General features: G+C 37.6%; 3 protein-coding genes across 3 annotated transcripts; all 3 read left to right on the top strand.

Moving 5' to 3' along the window:
- Window positions 1-125: 125 nt before the first annotated feature.
- On the top strand, window positions 126-1,429 carry LOC103505404 (dynein light chain 1, axonemal-like). Its single transcript, XM_026820741.1, has 2 exons — window positions 126-557; window positions 1,157-1,429. The coding sequence occupies exons 1-2, from the start codon at window positions 311-313 to the stop codon at window positions 1,258-1,260; spliced, it is 351 nt and encodes a 116-aa protein (XP_026676542.1). The 5' UTR covers window positions 126-310; the 3' UTR covers window positions 1,261-1,429.
- A 7,381-nt stretch (window positions 1,430-8,810) lies between these two features.
- LOC103505403 (leucine-rich repeat-containing protein 71-like) lies at window positions 8,811-12,466 on the top strand. The gene is made up of 7 exons (XM_008469734.2): window positions 8,811-9,022; window positions 9,313-9,338; window positions 9,976-10,157; window positions 10,393-10,767; window positions 11,046-11,234; window positions 11,525-11,974; window positions 12,309-12,466. The coding sequence occupies exons 1-7, from the start codon at window positions 8,885-8,887 to the stop codon at window positions 12,464-12,466; spliced, it is 1,518 nt and encodes a 505-aa protein (XP_008467956.1). The 5' UTR covers window positions 8,811-8,884.
- A 7-nt stretch (window positions 12,467-12,473) lies between these two features.
- Window positions 12,474-13,464, top strand: LOC113465850. The gene is made up of 2 exons (XM_026820740.1): window positions 12,474-12,582; window positions 12,931-13,464. Exons 1-2 carry the CDS (start codon window positions 12,480-12,482, stop codon window positions 13,191-13,193), a joined length of 366 nt encoding a protein of 121 aa, XP_026676541.1. The 5' UTR covers window positions 12,474-12,479; the 3' UTR covers window positions 13,194-13,464.
- The last annotated feature ends 2,967 nt before the right edge of the window (window positions 13,465-16,431 follow it).

Below are 16,431 nucleotides of genomic sequence, written 5' to 3'. Positions count from 1 at the left end.
TTTGGATTTTTCACAACTTTTTACGTAGGAATCGACCTTTTATTAATAATATTTTCCCAAATGCAACTCCTCCATTAGATATGTTTAAACTATGGAAGGATGGCTATTGATACTTTTTTTCAAGAGGTTGACGTCACTGTGTGTTAAACTCTTGAGGCTTTTAGTGACAGGGGTTTTACCCTCGATTCGACGACAATGTGACGACATACTCTGCAGATGATCACTCTAACAACTCTAACTCAAAATCACTTTTTTTTTTTTCAGGAAATTGTCTCTGTCCACAAACTTGATCGAGAAAATCTCCGGCCTGATGAGTTTGAAAAAGCTGCGGATTCTCGCCCTAGGACGTAACATGATCAAAACCTTTACCGGTCTGGAACCTCTGGGCGATTGTCTGGAAGAACTTTGGATCTCGTACAACTTTATAGAGAAGACCAAAGGCATTGGGTCGCTGAAGAAGTTGAAGGTTCTGTACATGTGTCACAACAGTGTGAAAGAGTGGGGGGAGCTGAACAAGATCAACGATTGTCCAGTCCTGGAGGATCTGGTGTTCTGTGGTGAGTTGAGGGACTTCTTTGGGTGGTTCGTAGATTTGTAGAAGCTTAACCCATTCTTTAGGGATGTTTTGCCCCTACATTAAGCATCCGAGTGGGCTTGTTGGGGTGGTTTAGACGGAATACAATGGGTTTGACTTTTCTTTATGGCTTTATTTTAAGTGGCAGGGTTTTCACTAAAAAAATCTGGAGGAAGGGAGGGAGGCTAGAAGCTTTTAACCCATCCTTCAGGGTTGTTTGCCCCTACACCTAGGCTCGGAGTAGCCGCCTCCCCTAGTCGAAAAGGAACTTTATTTTGTTGAATTATATTATTTGTATTTTAACGTTTCGTACCTTTTATTAGTCCTCGAAAAAACTAAAAACCTTCCATTACCACAAATCGCTACCTCAGCTATCTCTAAATCATTTTTAAAAAAAAGGAATTTTAATTGTGTTAAACATAAATGCTTGTCACAAATGTCGTCCCCCGCTTAATGCATTACGCTAAATTTTTTGACTTGACTTGGACTCGAACCACCAACCTTCAGTTTGAAGTCCACCACGCTAACCACTGCACCACTGAGGTTGGTTGCTATCTCTAAATCATTTCCTCTCGTTTCCAGGTAACCCCATAGTAGAGAACCTGGAAGAAAGCGCATACAGGGTGGAAATTAAGAAGCGTCTCCCCCGACTCAAAAAGTTGGACGGGGAAGTTTTGCCAGAGTAAAACTAATTGAAAGCTGCACTATAAAGTTCTTTTTGCGATTTCCCTCTGGGATTTTTTCGTTGTCTAAGTATCGAAGGAGGTACTCGAGTTGTTGAGATGACTGGACATTCCCTCTTGGATTGATTTTAGTCCTTTTTAAGAAGGAAATAGTTTGCAATTATCTGTGCCAATAAATGAGTGTATAAAATATATTTTTAGTTCCTTAATTTTACCTACGTTAAAATACTTAAGACATGATTTATCAGATTGTTAGGTATTATCTGTCTGTTTATTCCGGACCTTTTAAAGTGGGAATCTTAGTAAGGTACCTAGTAAAAATAACAAGGTCGTATTAAGCTTTGCTTCATCAAATCCTAGAAGAAAAAAAACTGACTTCCAGCACGTGAAACTATAAATTTCTAAGGAAAAACTTTGTTAAAAAAATAATAATAAAAAAAACGAAACTTCCGTAATTCAGCAGCGAAGTGAATAAGTCAGAACATATTTACACAGGATACAATCCGATAATCAGGAGAAAAACATAAAGTTTCCAGATTCATTTTTTCCCTGCCCTCAAGTGGAAAATGCATCTTCCAATGGAACTAAAATGTCAGGTTTTTTTTCCAGAAAATGTGGAAGAAAATTGAAGTGAAAAGTCCAATTCTGGATGTCTCAATTCCCAAGGGAGAGCTCACTTTTTTTACCACTGACTCCCTTGTAATGCATTCTCTTCTTCTTCTTCTTCTTCTTCTTCTCCTTCTTCTTCTCCTTAAAAATTGAAGTGAAAAGTCCAATTCTGGATGTCTCAATTCCCAAGGGAGAGCTCACTTTTTTTACCACTGACTCCCTTGTAATGCATTTTCTTCTTCTTCTCCTTCTTCTTTTCTTTTTCTTCTTCTTCCTCTTCTTCCCTGAATCCAAATTCTTTTCGAGTTGAAAAAGAAAGAAACTATTTTGATTTAAGAACAAGAAAAACATTTAATAGAAGATGAAAAGAGCAAGGTTAACTTTTGCCCCTTTCCTCTGTTTTCCCAAAACAAAGTGAAAAAAAAAAACTCTGTAGTAATTTTCTTCCTTTGTAATAAAGGAAAATCTTTGTATCCGTCTGGTTAGATGAGGGGGGGGAGAGAGGGATTTCATAAAAGCTGAGTTGGTGAGGAGGAGGAGGAAGAGAAGAGTAAGGAGGAGAAAAGATAAAAGACAAAGAATGACACAAAACTATAAACTAGAGTCCCAGAACTTAGTAAAGTTCAAACTTTAAGTCAAAGTTCTGACAAAGAACGAGTATAGCTACTAGATATCCCAGTCGTATTTCATGCAGTGCATTTCACCAAGCTTATGACATCTTGTCAAAAAGCAAAAACTTTTGAGATCTACCTACCCTGAGCCGTTGTCAGTGTTTTTCTGGCGCACCCTGTATAATGTAGGTAGGTAGATACATAGGTAGGTATCATACTAACTTTTTGTCTCGTTCTCCGCTAAATACCTATTTCGAGAATCGAACCAGAATGAAGGCCAGCCTAGTTAGCTTAGTTGGTAGTGCGTCTGCCTTGTAAGCGCTAGGCCGCGGGTTCGATTCCCGCCCGAGGTGGATTTTATCCTGATGGTATAATGTTCGTTCTCGGAACGGCTGGCTTTCTCCTATCCTGTCTTCCTTCTCTCTTCGATTTCGGGACGATAAGACCAAAGCAGTCACAGTCACAGTTCCCTCTGTCAAACCTCTTTAAAAAAAAGAACCAGAATGAAAACCCGTTGGAAATTTTGGTACCCTTGGTATCCTATAATTTTAATTTAGATCAATTAGCGGCTAAAAGAGTGTAGCATCCCCCAGTTACCATGACAACGAAAAGTTGTTTACATAATAACAGCCAACTGTATCCATCTCAGATCTTCAAAGAAAAATATTGAAACAAAGATTTTACCTTTCTAATTTCTACAAGTAAACGGGTTATTTCTGATTTTTGGTCTTGCTTTTACGTTCTTCAGCCATGGTAAGCTAGAAACTATATAGGTACCAACGCGTATTCATAGCATCTTAGGAACTAGGAAGCGAGCAGCTAAGAGCTTACAGCATCAGCAGTACGTAAGGTCAATGATCTTATCAACACATCATTTCCACAAAAGCCGTTTTTTTGTACTTATCAACGCATCAGGTATTTTATTTTACATCTTCTCATCTTCAGTACATCTTCTTCAATTAAATGGTATTTTCCCATCAAACAAATATTTTTTTTTTTTTTTTTCACATTACAAGTTAGTAACTAAATCTATTAATTTAGTCCATTTTTATTTACCCATTTTTTCCCCCCTAAATAATATGAACTATCGTCATTTTTTACGAGATTCTAAAATTTTCAGCAAAAAACTCGAACTCCTGGAAAACTCGCGCCACGTTATACTGTGGAAAGTAGGTGAAGGCTTCGAAAGCACAAACTGGAATGAAAATCCTTTTTGAAAGCTGTTTTTGTGTACCCTTTTTGAGAGATGGAATCTCTCTCCTGTTCTCCCCCTTTTCTCATTCCTCCTCTTTTTCTTCTCATTCTTGTTCTTGCTCTTCTCCTTCTTCTTCTTTTTCTTTTCCTTCTTTTTCTTCTTCCTATTCTTGTTCTTCACCTACTGACCTTCGTTCTGTTAAATTCTGGATGGTACCTCTTTACAAAAGTTCATTATTATTTATTTATTATTTCCTTTTTTTACGGATTAGAAATATTATTTGCCGTTATTTTATGTACCTAAAAGTTTATTTTATTTATTTTTCATTATCATTTGACTGTAGGGGATGGCTCACTTACTTACTTTTCTCTCTCTCTCTCTCTCTCTCTCTTTTAAAACGTTCCTTGTCTAATAAAAAAAAAAAAATAATAATAATTTAAGAGTTCAGTAGAGTTCTTTTTTGAATGATCTGAAGTTGAAAGGCTGAGCGAGAGATAGAAAGAAAGCGTGAGAGAGAGAGAAGGAAGAAACAAATTAGAAAACCCTGGAATGAAATTTACAAGAAATATAGGAACCACTTATTCATGTCAAGACAAGACAAGAGAGAAAAAAAAAAAAAAAAAAAACATGAATAAAAAATTTCTCAATTTTTTGAGTTTCAAGAAATCTGAGGAAAAAGTAATTGGAAAAATAAAATTTAGAAAAGGAAAGGAGGCAAAGAGAAGAAAAGATAGTCATGATAAAATAGGGAAAACTTTAAGCAGGAGAAATAGGAAGGAGAGAGATTTCAGCAATCAACAACTAGGAATAAAGTTACTAAATTTTTCTTGGCATAAACTCAAATGGAGTGTGAGGGCCTAAAAAGTGTTTTCACCACTCAATTATGATAAAATTGTCTATTCACATTATTGTTAAATTTGCAGATTTTCCAACATGGCTTTATTACGTAATTTATTTCATTCTCCTGTGAGGCAGGCAGTCTTTCCTAAATTGTAATATGTAAGTATCAGACTCTTATACCTCGCCTTTTTCGCTGAGAAATCCAAGAATTCATTAAGCTGCTCATTTTAACTCACAAAAAAGCCTTCTGCATATCACCCGTTCAATTACAAACCACGAAGAACGGTGCTTAACTTCAGTGATCTTCGGAAACTGTTGGAATAAAGTTCTAAAGCTGCTCTGGGAAGTTTCAGTAAATTTATGAGTATTCTTATGTAAGCCGTAAATCTCTCTGATTATGCAATGTGCAACACACTAGGAAATCAAACTTTATGTTTTTACTTCCTACAAGGTACCTAATTTTCTTCTTTCTTGATTTCACTAGGATTAGATGCTGAGAAATCCAAGAATTCATTAAGCTGCTCATTTTAACTCACAAAAAAGCCTTCTGCATATCACCCGTTCAATTACAAACCACGAACAACGGTGCTTAACTTCAGTGATCTTCGGAAACTGTTGTAATAAAGTTCTAAAGCTGCTCTGGGAAGTTTCAGTAAATTTATGAGTATTCTTATGAAAGCCGTAAATCTCTCTGATTATGCAATGTGCAACACACTAGGAAATTAAACTGTTTTTACTTCCTACAAGGTAATTTTCTTCTTTCTTGATTACACTAGGATTAGATCTCGGTAGATTACCTACCTATCATTTTATAGTTGGTATCACCTTTGTATTACCTATTTTGTAGGTAGGTACTACCTATGATTTATTTGCAATCTTTCCACCTAAAGAAGTAAAGAAGGAGTTCTTTACTCTGTAATTCTGTATAGGTACATACATAATTATCCGTTCTTTGTTGATACTGCTTTTTCACCTTCTTCTTCTTCTCCTTTCTCTTCTTCTCCCCTGTCTTCCTCTTCTTCTTTCCCTTTCCCTTCTCCTTCATTTTCTTCTCCTCCTTCCCTTATGTATACCTTCGTTTACTTTATCGAGTTGAAAAAGAAAGAAACTATTTTGATTTAAGAACAAGAAAAACATTTAATAGAAGATGAAAAGAGCAAGGTTAACTTTTGCCCCGTTCCTCTGTTTTCTCAAAACAAAGTGAAAAAAAAAAACTCGGTAGTAATTTTCTTCCTTTGTAATAAAGGAAAATCTTTGTATCCGTCTGGTTAGATGAGGGGGGGAGAGGGATTTCATAAAAGCTGAGTTGGTGAGGAGGAGGAGGAGGAGGAGGAGGAAGAGAAGAGTAAGGAGGAGAAAAAAAAATAAAGAAATCTGAGGAGAACGATTTTCGAGTTGAAAAAGAAAGAAACTATTTTGATTTAAGAACAAGAAAAACATTTAATAGAAGATGAAAAGAGCAAGGTTAACTTTTGTCCCGTTCCTCTGTTTTCCCAAAACAAAGTGAGAAAAAAACTCGGTAGTAATTTTCTTCCTTTGTAATAAAGGAAAATCTTTGTTTCCGTCTGGTTAGATGAGGGGGGGGGGAGAGGGATTTCATAAAATCTGAGTTGGTGAGGAGGAGGAGGAGGAGGAAAAAGAGAAGAGTAAGGAGGAGAAAAAAATAAAGAAATCTGAGGAGAACGAGGAAGAGAAGGAAGAGTACCTATTAGGAGGAAGAGAACGAGAAGGAGGAAGGAAAGGATGAGGAGGAACAAGGAAAGGGTGGGGAGAAGGAATAGAAATAAGAGAAGGAGGAGGACAAGCAGGAGGAGCTAAAAAAAATGAGCAGAGCAAAACTTGGGCTGCTGGAGTTGTCATCGCTCATTCATTCCTTGATTTTTCAACATTTTGTTTCTCATTTAGCACCAAAATTGAATTTTAGAGCAAGAAAAATGTCTGGAAAGTTTAAATTAATGAAAAAATTGAGATACCGGACAAGCAGAAAAAAAAAAAAAAAATGAGCAGAGCAAAACTTGGGCTGCTGGAGTTGTCATCGCTCATTCATTCCTTGATTTTTCAAAATTTTGTTTCTCATTTAGTACCAAAATTGAATTATAGAACAAGAAAAATGTCTGGAAAGTTAAATTAATGAAAAAATTGAGGTACCTAGGCATTATATTATTTTCAATTAAAAGTTCAAAGTGGTACTTTTGTAGGTCTAGGTATGTAATAGAGATGTACAAAATTAAATTTTCCTTGATTTCTTTTTGAAAGAAACTTTGGCAATCACTTTCTCTTTTTATTCAAGTAAAAAAAAAAGAGTTCAAAGTGGTACTTTTGTAGGTCTAGGTATGTAATAGAGATGTACAAAATTAAATTTTCCTTGATTTCTTTTTGAAAGAAACTTTCGCAATCACTTTCTCTTTTTATTCAAGTAAAAAAAAAAGAAAAAAAAAAAAACTTATTGTTTGCGTTCAGATAGATTTATTTCTTTGATTGTTTCTACATTTGTGATTTCTCCATTTCCTATTTGTGATTTTTTCTTTTCTTCTTTGTGTTTTTCCTTTTCTTCTTTTTTATTGTTCCTAGATAGTTAGGTATTAGGTGTAGTAGTTATGTTACATTTCAATCATACAGGTGTTTCCTTCTACAATCACTCTTGTGCACAAATTTATCAATCCCCCAAAGGCTTACAGGAAATCTTCAGAAAGTAAAGACGCTTTTTGATTGTGTTCAACAGTTCATCTTCAATCAAGTATGCTTTCTGTGAAGAAAAATGTCTGGAAAGTTAAATTAATGAAAAAATTGAGGTACCTAGGCACTATATTATTTTCAATTAAAAGTTCAAAGTGGTATTTTTGTAGGTCTAGGTATGTAATAGAGGTGTACAAAATTAAATTTTCCTTGATTTCTTTTTAAAAGAAACTTTGGCAATCACTTTCTCTTTTTATTCAAGTAAAAGAAAAGAAAAAAAAAAACTTATTGTTTGCGTTCAGGTAGATTTATTTCTTTGATTGTTTCTACATTTTTGATTTCTCCATTTCCTATTTGTGATTTTTTCTTTTCTTCTTTGTGTTTTTCCTTTTCTTCTTTTTTATTGTTCCTAGGTAGTTAGGTATTAGGTGTAGTAGTTATGTTACATTTCAATCATACAGGTATTTCCTTCTACAATCACTCTTGTGCACAAATTTATTAATCCCCCAAAGGCTTACAGGAAATCTTCAGAAAGTAAAGACGCTTTTTGATTGTGTTCAACAGTTCATCTGCAATCAAGGATGCTTTCTGCATGTAGTAGTTATGTTACATTTCAATCATACAGGTGTTTCCTTCTACAATCACTCTTGTGCACAAATTTATCAATCCCCCAAAGGCTTAAAAGAAATCTTCAGAAAGTAAAGACGCTTTTTGATTGTGTTCAACAGTTCATCTGCAATCAAGTATGCTTTCTGTGTTTCCTGAGGAATTGGTACGAGTACTCCCATTATAAATCTGCTGGCTGAGAATTACTCCTCCAAGTCCTCCAACAGAATTCAGTAGTTTGGAAGAATTTATCATCGAGAATTTCAAGATATTTGAAAATAACTTACCAAGGTTTTGTAACAGTTCCTGTGAAGAAAGCTGCAGAAATCAGGACAATTATTAGTTTTGCAAATTTATACCAATCACTGTGAAGAAAACTAACGAAATGAAATTGCAATAAATGTCGATGGTTTTGTAAAAGAACCTGCCAAAAACCGGCCATGTCCAGGTCCATTATAATGCAGTCCCAAACGTAAAATAATACTCAAATAAGCATCATTCAATAGGATAAGGAAAGTCGTGTGATGTTCACACCAGATTTTTTTACATAAAGCTAAATTAAAATTTTGAAGGTGTACCTTCAAAATCAAGCCCCCCCAAAAATTTAGGCAAGAACCGCCTATGCTCGGTAGATTACCTACCTATCATTTTATAGTTGGTATCTATCACCTTTGTATTACCTATTTTGTAGGTACTATACCCATGATTTATTTGCAATCTTGGACGACTTTCAGTTGCCTGTCCAGAGATCAATCTGTACAAACCAAGATACTTGCTCATCTCCTTTTTACTTTCTTCATTTACTGTAGGTACCTACCTAATATTGATGGCACTAATACAATTTTATCTCACAAAAACCCTCGAGTGACGTGGGTATTTATTATTGAATTAAGAACCTGTCGTGGTTCAATTGACTTCTCTGTTTACCTCGGTACTTTACATTGGAATTCGACGTGGATTGAGAAAGCAAATCTGAAAGCTAAGTTCAGATAAAAGAGCAAATTTATACCAATCACTGTGAAGAAAACTAACGAAATGAAATTGCAATAAATGTCGATGGTTTTGTAAAAGAACCTGCCAAAAACTGGCCATGTCCAGGTCCACCATAATGCAGTCCCAAATCCGGGCGGGATCTCCAGATACCATGAAGCAGAATCCAGTGCTGACGGAATTCTACCAGAAGCTGATGGGTCTGTTTCTGGAAAAGAAGTACTACCAACCCTTCCAGATTTAAACATTGGTTGTTAGGATTATTGAGATATGTAGTGGGAAAAATCCTACAATGCTGCAGTGAGCACCAAAGTTGTGACATAATAACATAAAGAAATTGCATTTACATTTATATCGAACAAACTTATTTCAGATGGCATTATAGGGTAAGTGTACCATTTATTCGCCCACCTAAAAAACGTACCATTTATTGGCCCACCTGCCCACATTTATTTTTCTAATTTTTGTTTTATGACTACAATTTTTGAATAGCACTGGTTCGATAGCAGTCTTTAAGCCCTCTTCCAGATTTCCCCCCTAAAGAGACCTTTGAGGTAGGTAAAAATATTGCACCAAAAGGCTAACAAAAAAGTTAGCTGTCAGCCACCTAGTGCAAGGAGGGAAGACTCAGAAGTTTAGATTTGATGGATGCAGGAGACTCATTAAGAACATCAATGTTGAAGGGAGGATTAGCCAGGATGTTGCACAATGTCTGCTCAAAGGACTATTTTGTGCTACCTATATTGGTCTTACTTTTCAGGAAGGTGAAAATATCTTTATTTCGCGTGTTCATGTTATTAGTTCTGAAACCAAGTTGACCTTGAACATCAGCACATTTTATTTAGTTCTTGGTTAGTTTGAGCAGAAACACAACATCAGCAAAATCCCGCCTATGTTGTAAGGTTTGAATATTAAATGTCTCCATGAGCTCAATATGGTTAGTTTGAGCAGAAACACAACATCAGCAAAATCCCGCCTATGTTGTAAGGTTTGAATATTAAATGTCTCCATGAGCTCAATACTTCCCATTTAGGTGCTGGGAATGAATTCTTTAAGTTCAGAAATGTTGCGTTGCATAAAGTTGCTGCAAATTACATAGAGGTCTCTTTCTTTCAAGTGATTGAATTTATTCTTTTCTGAAGGCAAGTTCCCATCAATCAAATACTCCTTTTCTATTTGAAAATTTCACAGATTGTCCCACGGAGAGCCAGCTGTTCAATTTTGCCAGGAGCAAGACTTCCAGCAATGTTTCAAAATGATGAAGAAACTTCTCAGCTTGGAAGAAGATGCTGAGGGCGAGTCGAAACATGGTCTCGACTCCACCAATACTATGGAGAGGAGTGAAGCTGGCTCTGAAGATAGCATCGAAATAGGTGATTTTTTTTTTTTAAAGAGGTTTGACAGAGGGAACTGCAACTGCTAAGGTCTTATCGTCCCGGAATTGAAGATGGAAGGAAGACAGGCTAGAAGAGAGCCAGTCCTTCCGAGAACGAACATTATCCGTGCAGGATAAAATCCACCCCGGGCGGGAATCGAACCCAAGGCCTAGCGATTACAGTGTGGACTCTGCCATTTGACTTCTCGTTCAATCCTCTTCCATATTTTCAGTCGACCTTCCCGAGAGACTGAAGAAGATCGAAAACTTTCAAGCCCATAGAAAATCTCAGGCTATCATTTACCGGAAACCCTTACGTTTCGGTTTGCTGTTGAACGATTCGAATCATCTCTCAGAAGTTTCCATCAGTGGGAGTGACCTTGAGGACGAATTGGGCTGGATACTGAACCAGTTCTGTAATCATTTCAAGGTCAACGTACTCAAATTGGAAAGCAACAGGTTCTTCGAAAGCCAGACCGTGTGTGGGAGATTTTGTGAGCAGCTGGTTGGTGCAACACTTGTCCAGCTCAGTTTGGATCGGACTAAGCTACATGGCTGCGATCTGGCGGCGTTGTTTCGCATTCAACTTGTGCAGTTGAGCATGAGATGTAAGTCGTGAGGCTGTTCAAGTTGTGCTTACAATCTTGAACTGAACTTTCTAAAATAAGACCATTTTATGGCAGTGAAAATATTAGAAATAGGTAATTATAATACTCTCAAAATCATTAATTTAGACTACTTAGTTACGTAGTAGACTTAAAGAATTCGATAAAGACATACCCAGAAGAATTTTCATGGACATCAAGACAGCAGGATTTGTTCAACAGTTTTATCAAAGTAGATAGATTAGACCCTCCCCAACTTGAAATCCTTTCTTGTCCTCCAGTTTGCTCCATTGAGGATGAAGATGTTCTCTCATTTTGTCAACCTCTGGCTAAGAACGAAACGCTCAAAGTTCTCAATTTGAATTTCAACCGGATCAAAGACATGGGCTGCAAATGTTTGGCTGAGAGTCTGAGATTGAATCGAAGTCTGAACTGTCTATCCTTGATGCATAATTCCGTGGGAAATGCAGGTAGTTACCTACTTATACATAGATATTTTAACTATTGACTAGTATCCAGATTACTATTCAGGCCCCAATATTGTCTCCTCAAACTTGTGTGCTTTACACAGGTACAACATAACTCATTATGTACCTATAAAAGACACTATCGAGAAGATTAGGTGCGATAAATTTCCTTGTAAATTAGAACCTTCTAATAATTTACTGTCTTGTGTTCTATGATACAATACCTACCTAACTAGTGTGATGCTTGAATTATTGTCTTCACATTCCTACATTTATGTTCTTATTTCCTATAGGCTGCAGATACCTGCTGTCTATTTTCAAAACATTCCGCCTGTCTCGTGAAGAAGTTGTGGAACTCAGGAAGACCAAACTCGACCAGTATCTAGCCACCTTGGACGAAAACGGACGTCCCCTTCCCAGACCAACAGATAACGAAAGCAAAGTCCAATTCTCTGAGGATGTTGAACCCCTTGAAGTGAACAAGTCTTCCGCGAAGAGTCGGGCAACAATTAATATGAGCCGATCGAAAGCTTATGTCGCACCGATCAAGCCAAAGGTCACAGTAGAAGCTCCACGGAGAGACTTCTATAGTTGTGAACCTCATTTTCCACTTGTCCAGACGAATAGTTATGGCTCTCCCATGTCAGGCCAGGGATCCCAGATTGCGGGTACAGCTACAACACCCGGTGGGCGTAGTGCTCGGACGGGACGCGCCGGGGGTATGAGTTGTAAATTACTAGATGGTAAGTAATAAAGTTCAAAATAAGTTGGAAAGAAACAATTCGACCAGCAGTATAAGCGAAAAGATTTCGGTTATGTAGGTAGGTATGTAAAACACCGAGAAATTAACGAGAGAAGAGGGAAACATACATCTCCACTAATTCTTTTACACAGCACATTGCATACTTTGGATAGCTATACGGCGCTCATACAAATTTTATGAATAGATTTTTTTAGTTTTTCTTCAGGCTCATGTTGAAAAGTAGGTACTGGGCCTCTATGCCCAGATGCCCAAAAATAGACCAAAAACTATAAGTTGTCTTCCCTAGGTATTATATTATTTCTTTTGTTTTTCAGGAGCCGTCTACTCAGATGGCAACTTTCATCTGACCCACCTCTATCTGTCCCACAACAAGTTGACCCCCTCTATAGTGCCCAAAATTCTCAACCTCTTGGAATATCAGCAGATTCAACAGACCCACGGATCACCCCCAGGGATTGGTTTGGTGGAATAGTTATGGCTCTCCCATGTCAGGCCAGGGATCCCAGATTGCGGGTACAGCTACAACACCCGGTGGGCGTAGTGCTCGGACGGGACGTCCCGGGGGTATGAGTTGTAAATTACTAGATGGTAAGTACCTAATAAAGTTCAAAATAGGTTGGAAAGAAACAATTCGACCAGCAGTATAAGCGAAAAGATTTCGGTTATGTAGGTAGGTACCTACCTATATAAAACACCGAGAAATTAACGAGGAGCAGTACTGGGGAAACATACATCTCCACTAATTTTTCTTGCACAGCACATTGCATACTTTGGATAGCTATACGGCGCTCATACAAATTTTATGAATGGATGTTATTAGTTTTTCTTCAGGCTCATGTTGAAAAGTACTGGGCCTCTATGCCCAGATGCCCAAAAAGAGACCAAAAACTACAAGTTGTCTTACCTAGGTATTATATTATTTCTTTTGTTTTTCAGGAGCCGTCTACTCAGATGGCAACTTTCATCTGACCCACCTCTATCTGTCTCACAACAAGTTGACCCCCTCTATAGTGCCCGAAATTCTCAACCTCTTGGAATATCAACAGATTCAACAGACCCATGGATCACCCCCAGGGATTGGTTTGGTGGCTATTACCATACATAATGACCTCATCAGTCACGATCTGACGTCACTAAAGCAAATGATTGGAGTTGGTTCTGATGTGGCAACCAATCAGAAGAAGGAAGAGGGGATGTGATGGAGATATTAGCATACATAATGACGTCACCGAAGCAAATGATTTGAATTGGTTCTGATGTGGCAACCAATCAGAAGAAGGAATAGGGGGTGTGATGGAGATATCATCATACATAATGACGTCACAAGTAAATTTTTTTGACATCACTGAAGGGTTGGGGTTAATTCTGTGGATATGGCAACCGATCACAGCCAAGAAGTAAAACATGAGTTCCCTATTCAACGCCATTGTCAAGTACAGCTACCAATGAGTAGGATCTATTACCTACTTATTTTATCGACATTTTATTTTATATCGATGTAGATTCGTAGAAGCTTAACCCATCCTTTAGGGCTGTTTGCCCCTACACCTGAGCCTCAGAGATTTCTTTTTGTGTGTACCTACTACGATAATTATAGTAGATAGGTACTTGGCTCGGTAAAGACTAGGTATAAAGAAAACCTGCCTGGAGAAAAAAGATATATCTGCCGAATCCAATTGAGGAGCTGGGTGCAAAAAGGGCAATAAATGAAAATCATCAAACTGAGATAGGTATTTAACTTTAATGTTTTCAATTTTTCATCAAAATCCTTGAAAATTATGTTTACAAAAAACGCTGTAACTCATCGAAAAAAAAGTTATCACTACAGTTCAAACGCTAGAAGATAGAGCGCAACACGTTCTAGGTATTTAAAAAACCGTTTTACGCAAAAAGGGCAGAAAATCCATATTTTCCTTTTTGCACCCAGCTCCTCAATTTCAGGTAGGTAGGTACATAGTAGAACTAGAAAAGCTCGAAATGAAAATAATTTAAACGCCCATATTGAATTTCTCTCGAGGCATCATGTTTTCATTCCTCATTCCATTTACCTACCTACTTTCCCCAAAAATTCTACGGCCTTGGGTCAGCGGAAAATTTCCGACGTGATGTTGGAAGGTGGTAGAAGATACCTAGATAGAGGTGATCCGTCAAATTTCCTGACGTTTTTTTGATAGCCTAGGGACGAAAATATCTTTCCTTCATTTTTTTTTATTTTTTTTTTTTTTGGGGTTTTTCCTGAGCTCATCAGATTACTTAGCCCGAGGTCCTAGTTGAAAATTGATAGGTAAGTCTGAATAGATACCAAAGGTAGGTACCACTATATCGAACAAACCTCATTGGTTACGATATCGCCGCTGCGCCAGCTCCCATGGCGTAGTGGTCACTGCACTCGCCTTGCACGCGGGAGACCCGGGTTCGATTCCCGGCGGGGTCAAGAAATTTGTATCATGCAAATGATTGATCCCGTGACTGGCTGTTGCGGGGCCCACTCAGCCTCGTGAGGAAAATGAGTAGCTATGACATGTAAATGCGCATAGCGACCGGTGCCAGCATGGTAGGTAAACATTGGTTGTTAGGATTATTGAGATACTTATTGGGAAAAATCCTACAATGCTGCAGGGAGCACCAAAGTTGTGACATAATTACATAATAACACAAAGAAATTGCATTTACATAGTAGAATTTTAGCGGTATTATGCCAAGTGGGTTGAAATCGATAAATTAATCCAACACACTCCCATGTAACTTACCACTGTTGTCATATCTTCCAAACTTCCTGATCTTGTTCCGAATCTTTCGCAACTTATGAAATCTTTTCTTCGGCGCCGCCGCCAATTTTGACGGCTCCTCCGTCCCACTTTCACCTCGATTCACCCCCACGCCACCAATGGCCCGGGGGATTTTCGACGGAGCCTTTCCATTGGCAGCATTTTTCAGTTTATAAGGCGGCCCGGAAGCTTTGTTCCCATTGGTGGAGGAAGAATATTGGAAGATTTTCATCATCAAACACATGAAAGTCATTATCATGTCTTTCGGGTCACAATGGGTTGAGTGTGTTCTTCATTTGACAAAATGGGTCTTTCATGGGTTAATGTTTAAATGTTTAATTTCAGAAAATGTATCTTTACACCGGTATTAGATATCTAATCACGGCTTTTTTAGAGCTTTAAAAACGTTTAGAAATAATTTACCCGGATACCTACATATGTATGTGTCTATAGGTACCCATTGGTGGTTTATTTAGGTAATTAATTTAGGTTTCCAAAAAACCCAGATTTTGAGCTATTTATTATATCCACCAACTAAGTATAAGTTACCTATTATTTATGAGCCTGATCTGATATTCCTGCTGTACTAGGTAGGTATTAGGTAGGTACCTACTCTTAGATTTAATAGTGGAGATGTCAAAATAACCCAAATAGTGGATGTGATCATTTTACCAAATTCTCTATGTTTGTGATTTGAGTACCTAGTCTTTATCTTTAGTCTCCTAGATAGGATTCTGGCCTGCATTCAGCTTTATCAGTTGCTGTCTAATTTGCCTATGTATATAAAGGCTCCATTTGATATGCCTCTCTCAGGCCGTAACCAGGAATTTCTTGAGGGAGGATCCAGGAGTCCAAACAGTAGGGTGCCTGGTTGTACCTTGGCCCCCAAAATCACTTTTTGATTTTTTTAATTTTTTCTATTAATGTTATTGGCATAATTTTAATTGATTTAGAAAGGAAATTTTCTTGGCTATCTATACAATTAGCAATGATTGTTTTACTAATTTTTAATTAAGAGATATACCCAATTTTCCGACACCACCTTTTTGGGGTTCAAGGTACAACTACCCTATGTACCTTGGACCCATACCCTTTGTACCTTGGTCGCAATGTATTCTAAATGGAAAAAATCTTCAAATTTTGAAGGCAAATTTGGGGTTGAAGGGTTGGAGATAGGACTACACGCCTTATAGCTTTTTTCATCTACTCATTGAAAACTAATACCTCCCAAAATTTCTACTAAATTGGCCAACATTTTTTTTTACACCTTTTTTATCCGTCGTACCTTGGCCCCCAGGGCGTTGTACCTTGAACCCTAAGGATGTTGTACCTTGAACCCTAAGGATGTTGTACCTTGAACCCTAAGGATGTTGTACCTTGAACCCTAAGGATGTTGTACCTTGAACCCTAAGGATGTTGTACCTTGAACCCTAAGGATGTTGTACCTTGAACCCTAAGGATGTTGTACCTTGAACCCTAAGGATGTTGTACCTTGAACCCTAAGGAGACAGACAGACAGACACACACACGGACCAATGGCTGAAACTTCGGATTTAGGCTCTAGGGACCTCAAAACGTGTTTTGGCACTAAAAACTGACCATCGAAATTTTGACCCGATTACATTACTTTCCTTCCTATAGGATAAGGAAAGTAAAAAGAGTAATTATT

This window comes from Diaphorina citri, unplaced genomic scaffold (assembly GCF_000475195.1).
Source record: "Diaphorina citri unplaced genomic scaffold, Diaci psyllid genome assembly version 1.1 scaffold171, whole genome shotgun sequence".
NCBI lineage: Eukaryota > Metazoa > Arthropoda > Insecta > Hemiptera > Psyllidae > Diaphorina > Diaphorina citri.
The sequence above is the reverse complement of the archived record's forward strand: the minus strand, read 5'-3'. Positions and strand labels throughout refer to the sequence as shown.

What these genes read in the sequence shown, in the direction of transcription:
- LOC103505404 (XM_026820741.1), top strand. Translation starts at nt 311, where the DNA reads ATGAGTTTGAAAAAGCTGCGGATTCTCGCCCTAGGACGTAACATGATC. An exon ending in GGAGGATCTGGTGTTCTGTG is followed by an intron (nt 558 to 1,156) that starts GTGAGTTGAGGG and finishes TCTCGTTTCCAG; the next exon opens with GTAACCCCATAGTAGAGAAC.
- LOC103505403 (XM_008469734.2), top strand. Translation starts at nt 8,885, where the DNA reads ATGTCCAGGTCCACCATAATGCAGTCCCAAATCCGGGCGGGATCTCCA. An exon ending in TGAAGATAGCATCGAAATAG is followed by an intron (nt 10,158 to 10,392) that starts GTGATTTTTTTT and finishes CCATATTTTCAG; the next exon opens with TCGACCTTCCCGAGAGACTG. An exon ending in GAGTTGTAAATTACTAGATG is followed by an intron (nt 11,975 to 12,308) that starts GTAAGTAATAAA and finishes TTTGTTTTTCAG; the next exon opens with GAGCCGTCTACTCAGATGGC.
- LOC113465850 (XM_026820740.1), top strand. Translation starts at nt 12,480, where the DNA reads ATGTCAGGCCAGGGATCCCAGATTGCGGGTACAGCTACAACACCCGGT. An exon ending in GAGTTGTAAATTACTAGATG is followed by an intron (nt 12,583 to 12,930) that starts GTAAGTACCTAA and finishes TTTGTTTTTCAG; the next exon opens with GAGCCGTCTACTCAGATGGC.